Below are 18,464 nucleotides of genomic sequence, written 5' to 3' on the forward strand. Positions count from 1 at the left end.
AGTCACTGCAGTCCCCCTCCCCCTCCCCCAGGCACAGTCCATCCCACAAAGGGCTGTTGTTGATCACGTGATTGAGAGAGGCCGCCATGTTCTGATACTGAACTTCAGCTAAGCAACAGGCCCCAGGCTATACCCAGAGTGCGTCACACAGCGTCTGTAAATAGCAGTTGTGGGTTTTGAGAAGAGCTGGGGCAATGTGAGATCTCTCTCTCCCTCTCTCCCGTTTGCTAGAGCCTCAGAAGCAGGACCCTGTGCAGGGAAGGGAGGAATCCTGGTTCTGCCCGAGGCAGCAGCACGGTCTGGAGTGCAAAGGGGGCTGGCCCCGCCTCCCATTGGACCACTGGTATGAGGGTGTGCCCCTTCATGGCCAGTAAGGTCACAGCCTCGTGAACCCCCAACTCAAGCCTGCCCTTGCTGCCTGGCCTTCTAGATGTCAGGACCTCATTTGCCCACGACATGTAGAGGTGCCCAGTGCTGAGAGCATGGCAGGGTGGGCTGCAACCAGGGGCAGCAAAGACAGGGCCTGCACTGATCTCAGGGACCGTCACCTGCCCCCAGCCCAGCCCCTGAGGCAGTCCCCACGGTCCCAGGGCTGCTTTCCTGGCTTTGTCCCTGTGCTGGCTGGGCAGGAACTTCCTGCTGGAGAATTACCGGATCCTCCCTGCGAGGCCCCAAGTCAGGCCTGGGAACTCAGGCCGAGGGGAGTCAGGGACACTCCTGCTGACGGGTGCTGGACCAGGGTCCTCCCCACCCCGGTCAGGTGCACACCTCTCCTGTCCTCCTGCTCAGATGCCCCACTGCGCCCCACTGGAGCCCAGGCCCTGCAGCCCCAGAGGCACAGACTGGGGACTAGACTGAGAGTCCAGACACACTGAACTTGTTCACGGGTGAAGATGAGGGTCAGGATCCACAGACAGACAGTCAGACAGCCAAGGAGGCCAGAGTCAAACAGGGCTTTATTAATAACATCACAGGCCTGAGTCGGATTGGTGAGGACAGTCTGCTGGGCAGGCCCACCCTGCAGACACAGGGACACCATTTATCCCAAGACCCCCTGGTCCCGGGAACTCCTTGGATGTTCCCTGAGAAGAGGGGCTGTGTCCCTGCGCAGGTTCCAGGGACCGGGGGCAGGGCAGACTCGGGCCGGCGCCAGCTTCACTCTGGAGGCCAGTTTCCCATCTCGTCCATCTCCTCAAGGAGCAGGTGCTGGGGGCAGAGTGGGTGGAGGAAAATGCTTCAGCATCTTGGGGCTTTGCCTCCCTGGCTCTGCAGCCCAGAACCTTCCCACTTACCCCCCAGAGACAAGCACCCTGAGGCCACTCTTTCCAGACCCTCTACCACATCCCCACAGCTGACCCAGACCCACCAACCCTGGGCCACCTCCCTCTCATAAATCAGAGGGACCTTTCTCTCTCCAACTTGGGGTGTTCCTTTGAAGCCCCGGGAGCCCAGCACCCCAGCCAGCCCCTCCCTGCCCTCACCTCTGTGCTATACACCACACTGGGGGGGCTCCGCACCCCTCTCTCCAGCCTAGGGTGGTGCTTCAGCTGCCTTAGTGCCTCTCTCCCAGGTCCCCAGCATTCCCCAAAGGCTGGGTGGTGGCTTCCTTCCCCATCAGCTTGATGTCCCTGCGGGCAGACAAGAAGAGAGTGGAGTGTGGTAATGAGGACGAGACCTCTGAAACCCCCACGGGAGGAAGATATTCCCGAGCCAGCTGTGTCCCCAAAGTAAGGACCGAGCTGGGCCCCCACTTGCCACCCCCCCAGAAATTCTCTGGGGCCCCTCCAGTGCTGCTCAGGCTACTCCAGGACTCTAACCCCTGGGGTAGGGGCAGACCAGCTCAGGGGGTGGTCCTGGAGGGGAGAAAGAGGGGAAATGCAACAGTGAGGGGCCCTGCCACAGCTGACTGCCTGTGTGGGTGAGGGACCCACAGCACAGCCCTTGCTTCATGGGGCACCGAGGGGCCCCCTGTGATAGGGGCTGTGGGCTCAGGACGACGAGAAGGGAGTCAGAGCCCCGCAGAGGGCGTCATATCCCTAATACTGGTGCGCCCTCCCTGTGCAGGTGTGGCGCGTGCATTCTCCATCTCCTCTGACCCTCCTGGCAGTCCCCTTCACAGGCAGAGGCGCCAGGGCCTAAGGTCAAAGTCACAGAGCAAGTCAGAGCCAGAGCAGGGGCTGGCCCCCAAATCCTGTGCTCCTTCCTTTTGTAAGCCAACAGACTGACAGGGCACATGTCCACTGAGTGAAGGAGTAGGCCGACGAATGAATAGGAATTAACTCAGAAAGGACACCAACAGACGCACCAATGGGCAGTCAGAGAAGCTGGGACAGACATAGTGTTTCACGTCCATGTCAAGGAGGGTGGGCAGTGCGCGGTCCTTGGTGTGACCCAGCGGGGTAACTGCCCGCAGCCATGTGTGTGTGTGAGAGTAGGTATGGGTGTGAATGGGAGAGGAAACAGACAACGAGCAACACTGTGCGAGTTACAGGTGTCCTGGAAAGGTTTAATGCCACCTAGACAAGTCCCTTCATTGTACAAATGAGGAAACTGAGGCCCAGAGAGGGAAAAGGACCTGCCCAGGTCACGTAGCAAGTAAATGGCAAAGTTAAGCCTCAAAAGGGGACATTTGGACTCTGGGTCAAATGTGAGGCAGAGAGACTGCGGGAGAAGTATGTGTGAGGGCAGGGTCCTGGCCCCGCCCTCAGGAGCACCACCACCAAGGAGGGATTTTGCTTTCCCTACCCAGGCAAAGGGGATGGGACTGGGACTGGAGCCAGGCAAGCGCTGGTGGAAATGGCAGCCTCCAGCCACACCTTTGCCAGTGTCCTCAGGCAGGGTGGCATACCTGGTCGTCCACAATGCCTGCCTCCTCCGGGGAGATCTCGGGATGGACCAGTGGCTCCTGGCCCTCGTGGCCGCCCATCTTCCAGAGGTGGGACTCCTGCTGTACCACCAGAAGCTTCTCTAACTCTGACTCCATGCAGCCTGAGAGCCGGAGAGATGGGCAAGGGACAGGCAGGAATGGGGGGGGGCAAACTGCTGGAGGTCGCAGGAAGAGGAGGTGGCACTGGCTCTCCAAACCTCATCCTGGCTGGCCCTGTGCACTCTCCCGTCACCCCAGCCATAGTGCTTTCTTCAGCTATTCCCTGGAGCCAGCCAGACAGCACCTCCCCACTGCCCTGCTCTTTCCATGGGCTCCCATCTGAAAGCATGAGTGTGAGTCTCATCACCTCCTGGGGAGAGCCTGCAAAGGGCAGGTTATCTGCGCCCCCTCCAGCCACCAACTCAAAAGCATGGGTCTAGAACCATCCAAACGTCCTGGGTTCAAATCTCAGCTCTGCCACTGTACTTACTAGCTGTGTGATCTTGGGCAAGTTACTTAACCTCTCTGTGCCTAGTTTCCTCACTGTGAAGTGGGGAGTAAATAGGACTTACCTCAGAGTCATAATACGTTGTTTTATGAAAGGTGCTTGGAAGAGGATGTGGCCCATAGAAATGACTATGTAAATGTCAACAATGATTTTACATTATCACCATCCCCCATTCTCTCATCTGCCCTCAGGGACACCCTCTGGTCACAGCAGTGCATATATGATGGGAAAACCAGAGATGGAGGTGGCCACTGAAAAAGAATTCCAGGCCAGGGAAGAGTGGTGCTGGAGGAGCCACAGCCCCAGTCACAACCTTCACGTTGCGGTCTCCCAAACTGTGAGGGAAGAGGACCCTAGCCAGAGGGAGCATGGCCTCCAGCCCAGACAAACACTGACCCCCTTCTCGGGAGGCCAACTTATGTCCTATGGTACCACCTGGTGGTAAGAACTGGTATCACACCCAAGTACAGATACCAAAATGGGACTCCCTGGGCCTGGGGCATATTGGGAGAGGGTGCGGGGATGCTGCACTTACCCACTGTATCTGTTGACCTAAATGTCTTATGCAATGGCGACTGGAGGGTGACAATGCCTGGAACACAGAGCTGGAATGAGCTGTCCTCTTCCTCCATTTCCTCTTCCTCACCTTCCTCCTTGTGGGGTAAGCCTTCCTTTATAGGAAACTGAGAGTGTGTCTTTCTGAGCAGGTGAGAAAGGCCCCAAGCCTGCAGCCCCATCCCTCCGTAAAACAAAAAGCAGGAGGGAACAGCTCCCAAAATGTCAAGGAAGGGACTGCTCACACCACATATCCCAGCCAGATGTGGGGAGGGGCTCACCCAGACCTCCCCCACTACTACCCCAGCTTGGCACCACAGACCTTGGCCATGGCCAGTTTCTGAAGCTGCTTGTACAAGGTGAGGAGGTGGCTCCAGGGAGTTGCCCCCATGTTCAAAGAGGCCAGCCCGAGGTCTCCTGTGAACAGCAGTGTCATCAACCCTCTGATAGCAATGGCGGGGGTTGTGGGGTGGGTGCCAGGCCCAGGACCAGGCCCAGCAGGGCAGGGACCTCTGGAGGGTTGAGCTAAGGGTAAGTTTTCCTGGTTTGTTTTCGCAAATACCTACTATTTGCCAGGCACCGTTCTGGGCACTTTACAATGCACATTTTGTTTAATCCTTGCTACTGTCTTCTGAGATAGGTACTATTGCATTCTAATTTTATATGGATGAGAAAACTGAGACACAGAAAGGCTGAGCCGTTTGCCACTCTCCTAGTTTGGCACCGTGGAGTAGTGGGGCTGGACCCCAGGCAGCCTGCCTCCAGCATTCCCTTAGACTGTCCTTCCAGGCCGCACGCCCCTGCAGAGTCCTGGAGGAAGAGGGCTGGTTTCTGGCCCTACCCTGCACCTGTGGCACCGCACTCACCGTCCAGCAGACACTCCTCCTTCTCCTCCCTGGTGAAGACTTCGGGGCTGACCTCCAGTGGTCCCGTGGCCCTCTGCTTCACCTCCAGGGCTTGGGGAAAGTGGCCCCTGATCCCAAAGCATAGCCAGGTGGGAGTGGCAGGTAGGTCCTGACACCCCCCACAACCCCCAAGGCTCTCCCACAGGCCCTGCTCAGCCCCTCTGTTCTCCTGCCCCCCAAAGCTCCCCCCAGGGGCTTCATCCTGGAGGTATGGTGTTGGCGGTGGGAACCAGGAGGGAGAGAGTGGGGAAGGCAGGCAGGCAGGATGGAGAGGGGCCAGCAAAGGACCCGGGAAGCAGTGGCAGCCAGCTCACCCTGGCACGCTCCTGTCTGACCCCCAGCCAGTCCCCTTTTCCTTTCGGAGCCTCCCCCACAGCCCGTTATTTGTGAGAGGACCCTCATCCCTGCTTCCTCTGTGCCTCGGTCCCCTCCACACACACCCCATCTTCAAATGCCTCCTCACTCTTCATTGGTCCGTTCTTCCCATCCAGGTGCCCTGGTCTGGTCCTCAACCCATCCAAGTACTCCCATTCCTGGTGCCACCCCAGTATGTGCTCTGCCACACCCTTCCCCGAGCTTACATCCAGGCTTTGTTCTAGTACCTCCACCCCAGGCCCCTTCCCACCACCCACAGCCCAGTCCCTCACCTGTCTGAGGTCCCTGTATCCCCGGAGGCCTCCTCTGCTGCCTCTTCCTCTTCCTCTTCCCTCTCCTCCTTCTCAGACAGATTGCCTAGAACCTCCAGGCTTTCTCTGGGCAGGACCGACTTTACCTCTACACCTGGGGCCGTGATGCTCAAGACCCCAACCCCCATCCCCAGCCCTGAGGGATCATGCTGTGGCAGGGCCACAGAGAGGGTATGGGGCACTGAGGCTTGCAGCCTGGGGTCCTTCTTCCCCACTTCCCCCTGGCCGTCTGTCATCAAGGACGCAGCAGCCAGCTCTCTCAAGGGGCACTGCTGATCTCCCAGCAGCGCCTTGTCGGAGCTCTTTGGGCTGCCCTTGCTCCCCACCAGGCTACGAAAAAAGTGGAACATGGAGGAGCGGCGCAAAATTTGCGATCCAGGGGTTGGAGCTGGGCTCTCCATCCTGAGAGGGACTCTGACTCAGAGTGAGGGGCAGAAACAGCCTCCCCAGGACCAACTGCTTAAGAACAGGATGAGTTTTCAAATTAAAAGCAACAGTTGGAAACTTCCAGGAGTTCTAGAAGGCAAAGGTCAGGCAGGTGGGAGGTGGGGAGTGATGGGGGGACATGGTGAGGGGATGAATTAGGGGCAGAAAGGACAGGGGGCTTATAAGGCAGGGGAGGAGGCATAGGGAGCCAGTCTGGGGGTAGGTGGTGAGGAAGGATGTGGGTGGGGAGTGGGAAGAGGAGGCTGGGGGCAGCCCCCACCCCACCCCCCTGCCCCCGAGAATGAGGCGAGGGCCCTTGAGGACTCGGCCCACCCTCTCCACCTGGCTGGTCCTGCCCCAGGCTGTGGCTGCTTCTGTCCTTGAGAACCAGTGCTGGCAGCCGGACACCATCCGCCCTTGTTCTCTCCCCTGCGAGGACTCGGCTTGCGTGTGCCCAGGTGGGAGCGCAGACCGCACGCACTGTGCTTTCGTCTGTTTGCCTGCCTATCACCGTCAGGATTTCTATCTCCAGCAACCACTGAGGTGCCTGGTACACCTAGTTGCTGTGGAATCTCAGTTTAATATTATTATTCCCCACAGCGCCTCCAGACTTGATTACAAACCCAGCTCGGTGATTTGGGAGAGTGCCTCAAACCAGCTGAGCCTCAGCTGGCTCATCTGTACAGGGCATGAAGTTGAGGGCACCACTTCCAAGGGTTCTTGGGAAGGTTCAATGAGATAATACTTACTGAAGTGCATGGCACCGGTGGGGCTTAAGAAACGTCACCGTTGTCACCGCCGGGGCTTTTTTACTGGTATTGATTGATGGGAGGGAGAAAAAAAGATCAGGGGTGGGAAAGCAGTAGGGGAGGAGTTACTTGCCTGGCTGGGCTTAGGGTTGGGGCGGGGGCAAGCCCAGGCCACCCCCCGGCTGGGAGCACATCCGCATCCGGCGGCCAAAGAGCAACTTCCTCTAGAGGAAGCTGATTGGAGCCGGGAGCAGCCAGCGCCTCTGTGATCGCTGAAGCCTCTTGGGTCTCCAGGGCTGTGCTGGGGTGAGCAGAGGCTGTGTCCAGACACCAGGAATTCACTGACACCTGTTCTGAGAAGCTGGGCCTGGGAACCTACCCCTGGAGCAGCCCCTCGGGATCTCCAGCCTTGGTCCCGCTGAGCCATCCCTGGCCTAGGCCAGGGTCCAGGCAGGTAATCAGGGAGGGTCCCGCCCATCCTCTCCACTCTCGGCAACCCCAGGGCAACCCCAGGTTCCGGGCGGGGCAGGAGGCCCCGGGGAGCCGGGTGGGGAAGGAGAGGCTTCCCGGGGACCTTCGCCAACTCCTGCTGGGGGCCTGATCCAGCCAGGGCTCCCTCTGGCTGCTCCGCATGCCCTGGCCCTGGGTACCTGAGAATGAGGTGCCAAAGAACCAAGTCTTTCAGCAGTCGGGGGGGCAGGAATGGAGGACAGAGCCAAGGTCAAGCGCTTGAGAACTCTTAACTGCGCTTCCTGCTGCCCCAGGAGCCCTAGACGGGGTCTGCAGCCCAGCCAGGCATTTCTACTAGGGATCATTCTCAGCTCAGCAAGCCCAGTAGGTGGGGTGCAGGCGACTCCCCTTAAGGGGAAGTCTTGCCAATTGGGCGGGACAGGGGTAGGCCCAGGTCAGCGGAGGCCTCTGGCCCTGGGGCTGTGGTGAGGCTCCACCCGCTCTCCGGCAGTGATCCCCAGGGTAATGGGAAAGGGAGTTGCAGGTGTAGTCAGCATCCTCTGGCCCTGTTGTCCTGGGGTGCTTGGCTTTGGGGACCAGGGGAGACACAGGGCCATCTTCCAGAAAGCTACCGGGATGGGGTGTGTGCCAGGCAAAGCCCTATTCTGAGGAGCCCAGGGATGGAGGAGAGAGGCTCTGCCTTCTCCCCGGCCCCACCCTGGGAAAGGGGGAGCGGACAGCCAAGTCCAGGGTGGTCCAGCCCTCCCCCACCCGCGCTGAAAGAGTCCGTGGGGCACTTTCAAAAATGGCCCTGGCCTGAGAGAAAGGGGGCGAGGGAGGGTATTCCTGCCTCTCAGGGAGAAGGGGTGGCTCTGCCTGGCCCAGCTGGGGTGTACCCTCCCCAGGAATGCAGGGAGGGGCACCCCGGCCTGGGTGATGGAGCAGCTCGGTGGTGGGGGGAAATGAAGGGGGTGCGAAACTGAAAGTGAAACAGCTCACATCCAGGAACTGCTCCCGGTGTGGATGGGTCACAGAGCCGGTCTGGGCCGTGGCCCGCGGGGCAGGGGAGCAAGTGTAGGGTGAGAGGGCGTGTGTGAGAGGCAGGCTGAGGGCCTGGAGAAGACCCAGGTATAACTAGGGAAAATTGCCCTGGAAAGGACATCCTCTGAGATCCACTAACTGGAAAATAAGTCTTAGCTGAAAGCTGAGTATATGGACTCATGGAGATTCAGATAAGCAGCCTCACTCCCTGACTAGCTGTGTGGCCTCGGGCACTAATCCCTCTGTGCCTCACTTTTCCCACCTGTGAAATGGGTTTGACGATGCTTACCTCGCCGGGTTAATGTGCGATTTTGTTGTCTGACACCCCCTGGGAGTGTTGATACATGGTAGAAGTATACCATGGGCACTCAGAAATGTTTGTGGCTAACAGGCCTCAGTTAGAAAACAGGTGTGCTCTGACCAGCCTAGGGGGAGTGGGACCTCTGAGGTCGGCCTCCGTGGGTCACCAGCTGGAAGGTGGCAAGTTTGCAGTAAGCAGGTGCTGGGCGGGGTCCAGAAGGCTCCAGGCGTGAGGTGAAATGGGACCTGAGAAGCACCAGGGCACTGCTGCGGCCACCCCTCCTCTGGCCCTGGACGCCAGGGTGCAGGTCCGCTGGGGTGAATCTTGGCTGCATTGTTTTTCTTACCCCTGGGCTCCCCTGAAGAGTTGCCAGTAAAGTATGAGTGGTTGAAGCTGGGACTGTGGAGTCCTTCTGGGAGTCCAGGCCCCTTCACTCCCCATGTGCTGTGGACACCTCTTGTCAGTGGTCCCTGCTTGTCCCCATCTCGGCCTTTTCTCACTCATCCCCACAGACTAACACTGCTGTCCCCTGAGCCCTGAAAGATGGCGTCTGGGCAAGGACCAGGCCCTCCCAGGCAGGACTGTGAAGAGCCTGCCCCGTCCTCTACTTCAGGTAAGGGTCTTTCAGCCCCCTCACCCCTCCCATGACCACCAGGGCTGTCTGGGAGGCAGAGAGAACAGAAGTGGACAGGGCCAGGCAGAGCTTATGGGCAGGCTTTCCTGCCTCACTTTACTCACCTTGGATATAGGAGAAAATATCTACCCACACAATGCAAGTGGCCTTTGGGCTCAGGCTAGAGTGAGGTCAAGTTTAAGCCCTGGGAACAGGGAGGAGCCTGGGCTAGGGTTGCTGCAGAGACTGGGCACAGCGCCATCCCAGGGTGGGCAGGGGGTGGGCGGGGCCGAGGAGAAGGAAGAGTGGGGAGTGGCTGGCCTATCCATGCAGCAGGAGAAATAGGGAAGTAGTTGGCTTAGCAGGAGTCAGGTCTGCTCAACAGGGAAAATAATTGCTACGACTTTGGGGAGGAAGTAAGACTGCTGCCGTTCTTCTTCCAAGGGGACCATCAGAGAAGCCTGCGTCTTGCAGTCACAGGCTGTTCCCTGGACTTTGGGTTCAGTCCCAGGTCTGTTACTATTTTCCTATGTAGTGTTTATGGCCCCACATTCCCGAAGTCATATGGGCTGGGTCCCCTGTGCTCGCCAAACTCGGGGCCCAAATACCTGGGGTTATATCCTGGCTCCACTGCTCATTCTGGCTGTGTGACCTTGTGCAAGTTACATTCCTGCCACCCTGCCCCCGTGACTCAGTTTCCCCATCTGTAAAGTGGTCATCACCTACTTCACAAGGCTGTTACAAGGATTAAACGGGAAGTGCCAGAAGACTAACTTACACAGAGTAAGCACTAGGTGTTAACTAAGGGGAAAGAAGAGCTACTGCCTTGAGGAAGAGTAACCATCCCCAAAACCATGGGGCTACCAGGTCCAGCCCTCCCTCCCTGACTCCCGGCTTTGATCCTCAGAGGAGCAGGTAGCCCGGGACACAGAGGAGGTTTTCCACAACTACGTTTTTTACCGCCATCAGCAGGAGCAGGAGGCTGAGGGGGCGGCTGCCCCTGCTGACCCAGAGATGGTCACCTTGCCCCTAGAACCTGCCAGGTGAGCAGCAGCCCCACAGGGATGTCTTCAGGGAGGTGGAGGTTCACAGGGGTCACCATGCAGATCCTGGGAGCTGTGGAGACCTGGGGGCGGGGAGGGTCTTGCCTTTCTTTTGTTCCTTTTTCATCTTGGGCTCTCACCCTCAAGGGGGCCCCTGTTCCTGGGCCTGGCCCTTGTGTCTGAGAACACTGTCAGGACCTCCAAGGAGGGGTGCACAAGGCCAGGGGCGTCTCGGGCAGAAGCCCAAGCTGTAAGCCCGGGCCCCAGGCCTGAGTACTGTCCGTCACTCACCTGCTGCCTCCTGCTCCTCCAGCGTCATGGGGCAGGTGGGTCGGCAGCTCGCCATCATCGGGGACGCCATTAACCAGCGCTATGACGAGGAGTTCCAGACCATGCTGCATCACCTGCAGCCAACCGCAGAGAACGCCTATGAGTATTTCACCAAGATCGCCTCCAGGTAGCCCTGGCCACTGCCTCTCTGCTGCGCTGTCACCGCTATGCTGTGCCCTGCCCAATTGATGGGAGACACACACTTCTCTGTCAGTGTCAGGAGACATGTTTGCTGTCCCTACATCTGCATTAACTCACGTGTCTTTGCTCACTGGGTCCCAGACTCATCTCTGGTACATGAGCTCAAAGTCTGTGAGCTCTGGCTCCGGGCATTTGACTGGTTAAATCAGGACTACAAAAGGGCCCAGGATGGGGACATTCCTGAGCCCCACCCCGGCTAGGACACAGCTGTCCTTCTGATTTAGAACCACATTTCACACCAAAGATGGTAAGGCAGCCACCTGCTACCAGATCCCAGAAATGGCTTCCGTATGCTGAAGCCACATGGGCAGGTGGGTGTGGTAGTTACAGAGACCAAATACCTGGGTCATAGCTCAGCTTTGCCACCTACTGGCTTTGTGAAAGTTTCTAGCCCCCTCTCCCCTCCTCTGTAAGATGGGGGAAATATGCTTAGTACGGTGTCCACACCTACAAGGTGTTAGCCATTGTTACCATCAGGGTCAGCGAGGTCAGCCTCAGGGCAGATGTGAAGCTGGGGGTGAGAGCAGGACTAGGCAGTAGACTTAGAATTAGTGCTCAGAGATGAAACATCCTGCGCATGTCCTTAGAGGCCACCCTCCACCCCACTGTGATTCCAGGATTTGTCCTAACCTCCTCTTCTGTCTTTTTGTCTCTGCTGTCCCTCGGGCTGCCAGGCCAGCAGCAACGCCCACAGGTAACCTCCCTGCTGCCTGTCTGCTCTCCCTGCGCTGTGCCCTCTCTGTGCCCTTTGTGCCCACAGCAGTGGGGCCCCAGGGCGGCAGCAGCCCCTTCCTGTGCCCTCTAAGCTTTCTCCTTTCACAGAGACGCAAGCTCTTCTCGAATAGCAGCCAGGCTAGGGCAGCCTCTGCCACTTTGATTCACACCTAAGCCATTTTGCTTTCCATCTGGGAGAGGGGTTGGGGGCCAAGGGGGTGGGAAAGGGAAAGCAGGCTGAAGGGCCTCCTGGGGGGCTTCCACCGATGGCCTCCATGCTCTGCCTGCAGCCTGTTCGAGAGTGGCATCAACTGGGGCCGAGTGGTGGCCCTCTTGGGTTTCGGCTACCGCCTGGCCTTGTACGTCTACCAGCGTGGACTGACCGGCTTCCTGGGCCAGGTGACCCGCTTCGTTGTCGACTTCATGCTGCATCACTGCATTGCCCGGTGGATCGCGCAGAGGGGAGGCTGGGTGAGTGCCCAGCCCTGGCAGCCTTGTGTGTGCTGCCGGGGCTGCCCCTGTCCCAGCCCCTCCCACCCCCTCCAGTCCCTTGGTGCCTGCACACACTGCCAGCTCTCTCTGACCACTCTGTCTCTCCTGGCAGGTGGCAGCCCTGGACTTGGGCAACGGCCCCATCAGGAACGTGTTAGTTGTTCTGGCTGTGGTTCTGTTGGGTCAGTTTGTGGTACGAAGATTCTTCAAGTCATGACCCCAGGAGGGGCTCTTTGGGGTTCCAGCTGAGACCCCTACCTGGACTTCAGCTAAGCCTTCTTCCCTTACCACCTCCCCGCAGGGGCCCTCCCCTCAAGAGTACAGAAGCTTTAGCAAGTGGGCCCTCTGCTTTGAAGTGCCCCTGCTCGGGGGCCAGTCAGGCCTCTGGGGCACTCCAACACTTCATGGTGCTAATGGGCCCCGTCTCCGGGCTCATGGGCCCCGTCTCTGGGCTCAGCTCTGTCTGCTGGGCTTTGGGGAGGTTGATAACTTAGGGAAGAAAGAAGCTGGGAGGCACTTTCCCCCAAGAAGTCCTTAATGGTTTTAGCTTTTTATAATGCCCTTAGAAGGACACCTCCCTCACCCTATTCCTACCACTCTGCCCCAAGCCAGGACATCTAAGGTGCAGGCGGTTAGTAGGCCTACCCTGTGTTGCCCAGGATTCAGCTGTTCCGGAAGCTCAGAGCTTTAGAGCTGGGCCTGGAGCCCAGTCCTGGCCCTTCCAAAGCATCATGTCCCCCAGGAACAGGACTGGCTGTGGTTGGGGAACAAGGACCTGCTCAACTGTCCCCTCATCCCATACTGCCTTGGCAGGTGGACTCTCAGGGATTCAGGGTCTGGGGTGTGGAGTGAGGGTGCAGACTGGAGCTGTCTGAATTTATCCGTAGGGTGCCTCCAAACCTGCCTCCTAAGGTCCTTCATCTCTCCCTTCCCCTCACCACTGGCTCCCGACGCCTTCATTACTAGTGAAGGTTGCCTGTCCCATCACTCCACATAAGGAGGGCAGAGACCCCTTCCTTGCACAGACTTCAGGGTTTAGGGCTGTGGTTTGTTATTGTCAGGGAAGGGCTAGTGAGCTCATCTTGAGGTTTCTGAGTGAGAGAAGGGCTATTAACATCACTAGGAACCCCAAGGTTGGAATCCTCCCTCATGGGCTGGGCACAGTGTAATCTGGGGGTGTGGAGGGGGAACTGTGAATATTTGACCTCTATCCCCAGGCCCCCATCCCCTATACTCATGGCTTAAGCTTCTCCTATGGGTAGGGAGTACCTTGTCTTCCTTGCACAGCCCAGGGAATTGGGAAGAGAAGTTGCTGATTAAGCCAAATGCAGGGAGCCCAGTGGCCACCCCCACCCTTTGAGAGTGTCTGAAAATAAACTGCCATCCCCCCATTTCTACTGGTAATTTTTGTATCCTTGGCTACCCCTCTTTCCATCAAGATGAACTGGGGGAACCTGGGCATACCTGGCATTCACCTGGTTTATTACTGAATAAGGTCTTGTCTTAGGCTTTCAGAGCCCTATAAAGGGCTGGCTGTGGTTCTCTAGCCCCCTAGAATGCCTTGGGCCTTCCCCATTCTCTAGCCCCTTTTCTAGGCACTTCTGTCATCTCTGAGTTCCAGGTAAATTTTCTGCCTGCCACAAGAGGTTGGGGGACCCCGAATCAGTGGCCTCTGGCTGCACAGCTGGTGGAGTAGCTACACCTGTCTGGGGACCCCCACAGGACACCTCAGGCCTGGATTGAATTCATTCACCCTTCCTGGGGCCACCACCCATACTTGGCTCCTGTCTGGGACACAGTGTCCTGGCTCCTGCTTCCCCAGGTCCCCAAGCTAGCACATACACAGCTCTTCGTTCTAGCACGTTTGTGCTGCATGGGAGTCCCTATGGGGAGGTAGCCAGAGTTGGTAAAAATAACAAGCATGGGGGCGTTTAAATGTTCCACGATCTACAGTCTTTCCAGTCCTGGGCATCCTAATCTGTTTCTGACACCCGTCCAAAATGGTCACATGTAAGTCCTAAAGGACTCAGGTGATTCACTTTCATTCCTGAGGGAGTCTTGCCAATCCCAAGCCCATCCAACTTGGCCTTCAAAGAGTCCTCAGACAGATGCAGTCACGGAGAGGGCCCTCCCCCTCTCCCACAGCAATGATGGCTGGAAGGGTGGTGGCTACAAGGCACCAAGCAGTCTCCTGCAAGAAAAGCTCATTTACGAAACTATGTATGGGGGCTTCATGCTGAGAATTTATCATCTCCCAATCAGTTATAGCTAGTGACCTGGGAGGAGGGGGTCTCAGGCAGCGGGAGCTAGCGCTTGCCACCATAATACAAATCTGAGGTTTTTATACGGAAGCCGGAGGGGTGAGCGCTGGAGCCGTTGGTGTTCGAGCACACGTCCCTCGAGAAGTTAGGTGAGGAGGGGGTTGTTCTTCCGGACTCCTCGCAGCCCTTGCACGCAGCTGCGGCGCCGCCGCCTGCAGCCTCCGAAAAGTGAGAGTTGGGCAAGCTGCCCGAGTCCAAGATGGCCCCCGCAGCATCAAGCATGCAGGCGTGTCCTCTTGTGGGCGAGGCCTCTGAACGCACCTCCCCCTCCCTGCCCACGGTGTTTTGAAACCAATGTGAGGGTCTTCCTGGATGAGTCCGAGGTTCTTTGCCTGTGAGGAAGGCAGCTGGGCCCTGACAGGGACTGTGGGCTCTCTACCCCTATAACAAAGGAGTTGGAGCGCTGTCCTGTAAGGCACGGGAGCCACAAAAGGTCTGGGCCTGTGTCTAGCCCGGCCTCTCTACTCCACCCTTCTATTCTGCCAGGAGGAAGTTTCCAAAACCCAAATCTAAGCGCCCTGGAGATGCTGAAACCTGAGACCCAGAAGTTAGAGTGAGAACAAGGCAGCAGCTGCTGGGGTACAGGGGAGCAGATGGGTTCTGCAGATGTTAAGGAAGTTAAATTCTCAAAATGTCCTTACGTTTTGTGATGCTGAAATTGTACAGTAGTTTCTTTTCCACCAAAGAGGTCTTCAGTCTGGTGCCACTGCACTGGAGCAGGGCAGCCATGGGACAAGAGCACGTTCAGGTGGCAGCTGCTCAGTGGTGCAGTGTCAATATAAGCACCTGCCCTGCCCTGTGCCCACTGCCCCCACCCCACACTACCTGCATGTGATGCTGTTTCACCTCTGAAGAGTGTCCAACTAAATCCTTTAATTCAAGAAAATCCTATTTTGACAAAACCACTCAGTAAATTGTTTTGAGTAAGTTTTTATTACCTAACTATCTGAATAGCATTAAAATAAATTAAAATTAATTTATTAAGTAATTAAAATTATGATACCACCATATCATGCTTTGGTTGTATTGAACATGCCTCTGACGAAAATGTCCCCAATCAAATGCACTTGCAAAGATTATACTTTCAGGGACCATTTCTGTAGTTTGTTACTAGAGAAGTTTCTCTGAACCTGTAGAGCACCTGAAACCCCAAGGAGGAGGCCCAGCATTCTCTCCTGAGCATGACCGGCTTTGGTGTTGCTTTTGCAACTGCGAATGGCCATTGATGATCATTCTTCCTTTGGGAGGGTGAGAGAGAGGACACAGTATAAATGGCTTCTTAAAAAAAAGACACATAAAATAAGGGGTTTAGTTCAATCTAAGCAGAACAGATGTTCATAATCTCATGTGTGTGTTGAGGGTGGGGGAGACAGAGACAGAGAATGGAGTTACCAGAATTTACTAGAGGTTAGGAGCCAGAAAATCAGCAAAACCCAGCTTCTGGCTCATGTTCACCATGCTAGATATGTTTTAAAAAGGTGAACATCACACTACTGGGAGGTAAAGGATGTGGGGGCATTCAGCCTGCCAGATGGTAATGTAATGGGGTGTGGCCAGGGCCCTCCCCAAGAGGGATTTGCACAGGGTACAGAACTCTGGGTGTCCAGGAAATATTAAAAGTATAAGATGTCCTCACCCCCACAGATCTGAACCAAGGGATGGGACACATGGAGGAGGGCCATTGAAAGTCATTTTGCATATCAACAGTTTTGCAAATAACTGCAGAAATGGTCATTTGACATATCTATAACTTTTGGTTAGTTTCATAGATATGTTAAGTAGCTGTGGCCAAACTTGGACCAGGGAAATGGGAGTGACTTCAACCCATGAGGTAACTGGGAGGCAGCTCCCCCTGGTTATGGGGCCTGTGTGAGAGATTGGAGATAGTTCACTCAGTGCCATGGGGCCATGCCTGCCAGGACTTATTATGGCAGCCCAGAAAAGCTGGAAAAATATGGGAATGCTGGCAGGTGTAGCCGATTGGGAGAGGAGTTGGAAATGGGGCTGCAGAGGGAGATTTACACCAGAATTTAAACCCAGGTGTGGCAACCATGCAGGTTGGAAACACGCAGTTTGGGGGGCTCCCTTAGCCAGGCAGCTCAGGAAGCAGGAAAGACAATGCAGGACTAGGGACGGGGACAATGTGAGACCTTGCAGAGAAGGAAAGGGGGGTGAAAGGACTCTCGCGGGTGGGCCACGAGAAGGTGCCACGTGGTTTTGGTTTAACTGGAGATCGCAGCGACACAGCTAATGGTGGTGGGAACTGCGGGAGGCTGGCCCAGCCGAGACAGATTACTGAGAGGAACTGGGAACTAGCTGAGACACAGACTTCTGTTTTTTTCCTGAGATATGGAACCCCTGACTGGGCAAGGGGCGGGGAAGGAAGGACTGCTCTTGTTTGTGGGTGTTTTAAGGGACTTTGGGATTTTAACGAAGACATTAAGTCATACTCTAAGTTTGTACAACTTTGAATAAATAGTTCCTTTCCTTTTCACCAAACTCTGGCATTGAGAGCCTTAATTCCAATTCCCTGGCAGCAGGCAAGGCAAAGCTAGTACAGGGGGACTGCAGGAGAGGGGGAGGGGGTCTGTTCTGTAACAGTAAGAGGACAAAAACAGTGATCTGGCCTATCAAGCACATGACTGCTCAATTGCTGGAAGTAAGTTACCAGCAAATGACATGAATAATCTTGTTGAGGGGTGACCTCACAGGACCGAGATCAGGTGAAGGACCAACCCTGGACTTTTCTGAAAAAGGCCCTTAATAACTGAAGGGACTAAAGCCACAGGATATCTCCTCACCTGGAGTGCAGGATTTGGCGTTGGATTGGGGCAGGCACCAAGTGGATGCCTGTGAGGGTGTGTGAGGCTTCTGGAGAGGAACACTGACTGAGTGGGTATTGATTGTTGAAATCAACATGGAAATCAGTATAGCTCTCAGCTCCACTCACCTCAATTTTTCCTTTGCAATCTTGGATCATTCCCAGTGCCCAATGCCTCGGCTTATTTTCTTGTTGTTAATGAAAATAAGATTTATTGCATCAAGTAATAAATACATACAAAGATGCAAACTGTTAGTTACTTTCTTCCAGATATTTGGATCAACTTATGGGAAAGGTGGAACTGAAATCTATATACAGTCTTAGGAAAAATTTCAGGGGTTCTTGTTAGATGAGTTTTGGTAAGTTGCTCTTTCTTCTGTATTTATAACTTATGCATTTTTAAAATTGACTCTGAAACACAAATAGTCATGCAAATGCTTAAGCAAAAAAGTTACTGTGTGGCAAACAAGACCTCTTACTAGAAAAGCGTGCTGCAGTCAGTATGCACTAAAAACAAAACCCTTAGGGCTGCATTAGCTTATGAAGAAAGACAAAGAAAAATTTGAGTAACATAAAGGAATTCAAAAGAGAAACACTGGTATCTTGGAGGCAAACTACACTTTGCTGTGAGATAGGTAACTCTGACGTGCATCTTTTAAATCAATGCCTTAAAAAAAAGCAAACATCCTGAGTAGTAGTGTCTAACTAATATGAAAACCCTAATCAACTGTAAAACCTCTTCTCTATTTTAGGGACTATATTTTAGGGACTATATGTCCAGGGCTATTGTCCATGGGAGAGGCAAAGGGAGGAAAAACCAAACTTACCGTTTTGAAAACAGGTTTCATGTGAACAGGAGATGAACTGTAACCTTGGAAGACAAAAAGCCCTCCAGCTGACATGGCAGCTAGGACCTGGTGATCATGTCTGTTTCAAGCAGGCACTCCCAAACCAGTCCTCTACGTTGATTTCTCATTTTAGTCTCTCTGTCGAGTGCCTGTGTAAGTGGGTCAGATGTCTCCCCAACTCTTCCATGACAGCCAGCAGCTCAGCGTGTTTGCTCTGAGGCACCTGCCTGTTCCCAGTTCCCTGGGTGTAACTTAGAGACGGTGGCTTGTAGTCACGCAGCAGCTCCAATGCCTCCACCTTTTGCAGCACGGGCTAAGAACACAGCATAGAGGCAGTTCTTCGGAACTGTTCCACTGCATTGGGCAGTGCACCTGTTCTGCAGGGTTCATGGCACAGGCTTTTGTGATGATTGACTGACTACGTGGAAGCTGGGCTCACTAACCTTCTCATGTTTTGACCTAACCTCTGACCCAACTGAGAAGAACTCCTACTCATTTCCTGCAGATGGTTAGGGTGACAAGAGTGGTAACATTTTCTTGCTAGAGGAGGACCGCACCAGGGAAAGGCAGGTGCGTTTGGATTGTCCACCATCT

The 18,464-nt window shown here is 55.5% G+C and overlaps 2 protein-coding genes and 1 pseudogene across 4 annotated transcripts; 2 read left to right on the forward strand and 1 right to left on the reverse strand.

The window, feature by feature from the left end:
- Nucleotides 1-937: 937 nt before the first annotated feature.
- LOC123816204 (gametogenetin-binding protein 1-like) lies at nt 938-7,562 on the reverse strand. Of its 3 annotated transcripts, XM_045835054.1 has the most exons (9): nt 7,346-7,562; nt 6,696-6,758; nt 5,482-6,450; nt 4,796-4,902; nt 4,252-4,346; nt 3,910-4,057; nt 2,849-2,988; nt 1,482-1,628; nt 938-1,206 (listed from the first exon to the last, which is right to left on the reverse strand). In XM_045835054.1, the coding sequence occupies exons 3-9, from the start codon at nt 5,919-5,921 to the stop codon at nt 1,156-1,158; spliced, it is 1,128 nt and encodes a 375-aa protein (XP_045691010.1). In that variant the 5' UTR covers nt 5,922-6,450; nt 6,696-6,758; nt 7,346-7,562; the 3' UTR covers nt 938-1,155. The 3 variants fall into 3 exon arrangements, with proteins under 3 accessions (XP_045691010.1, XP_045691018.1, XP_045691026.1); XM_045835062.1 differs by lacking the exon at nt 7,346-7,562 and having other exon boundaries at nt 5,482-6,446; nt 6,696-6,872; XM_045835070.1 differs by lacking the exon at nt 7,346-7,562 and having other exon boundaries at nt 3,910-4,045; nt 6,696-6,870.
- Nucleotides 6,905-13,271, forward strand: BAK1 (BCL2 antagonist/killer 1). Its single transcript, XM_045835083.1, has 6 exons — nt 6,905-7,149; nt 9,000-9,100; nt 10,008-10,143; nt 10,457-10,600; nt 11,679-11,859; nt 11,993-13,271. The coding sequence occupies exons 2-6, from the start codon at nt 9,031-9,033 to the stop codon at nt 12,095-12,097; spliced, it is 636 nt and encodes a 211-aa protein (XP_045691039.1). The 5' UTR covers nt 6,905-7,149; nt 9,000-9,030; the 3' UTR covers nt 12,098-13,271.
- Nucleotides 13,272-15,273: 2,002 nt separating this feature from the next.
- On the forward strand, nt 15,274-15,477 carry LOC123816705 (annotated as a pseudogene).
- The last annotated feature ends 2,987 nt before the right edge of the window (nt 15,478-18,464 follow it).

The sequence above is a fragment of the Phyllostomus hastatus genome, unplaced genomic scaffold, assembly GCF_019186645.2.
Source record: "Phyllostomus hastatus isolate PE091 unplaced genomic scaffold, TTU_PhHast_1.1 phas_contig_1048, whole genome shotgun sequence".
NCBI classification, from domain to species: domain Eukaryota; kingdom Metazoa; phylum Chordata; class Mammalia; order Chiroptera; family Phyllostomidae; genus Phyllostomus; species Phyllostomus hastatus.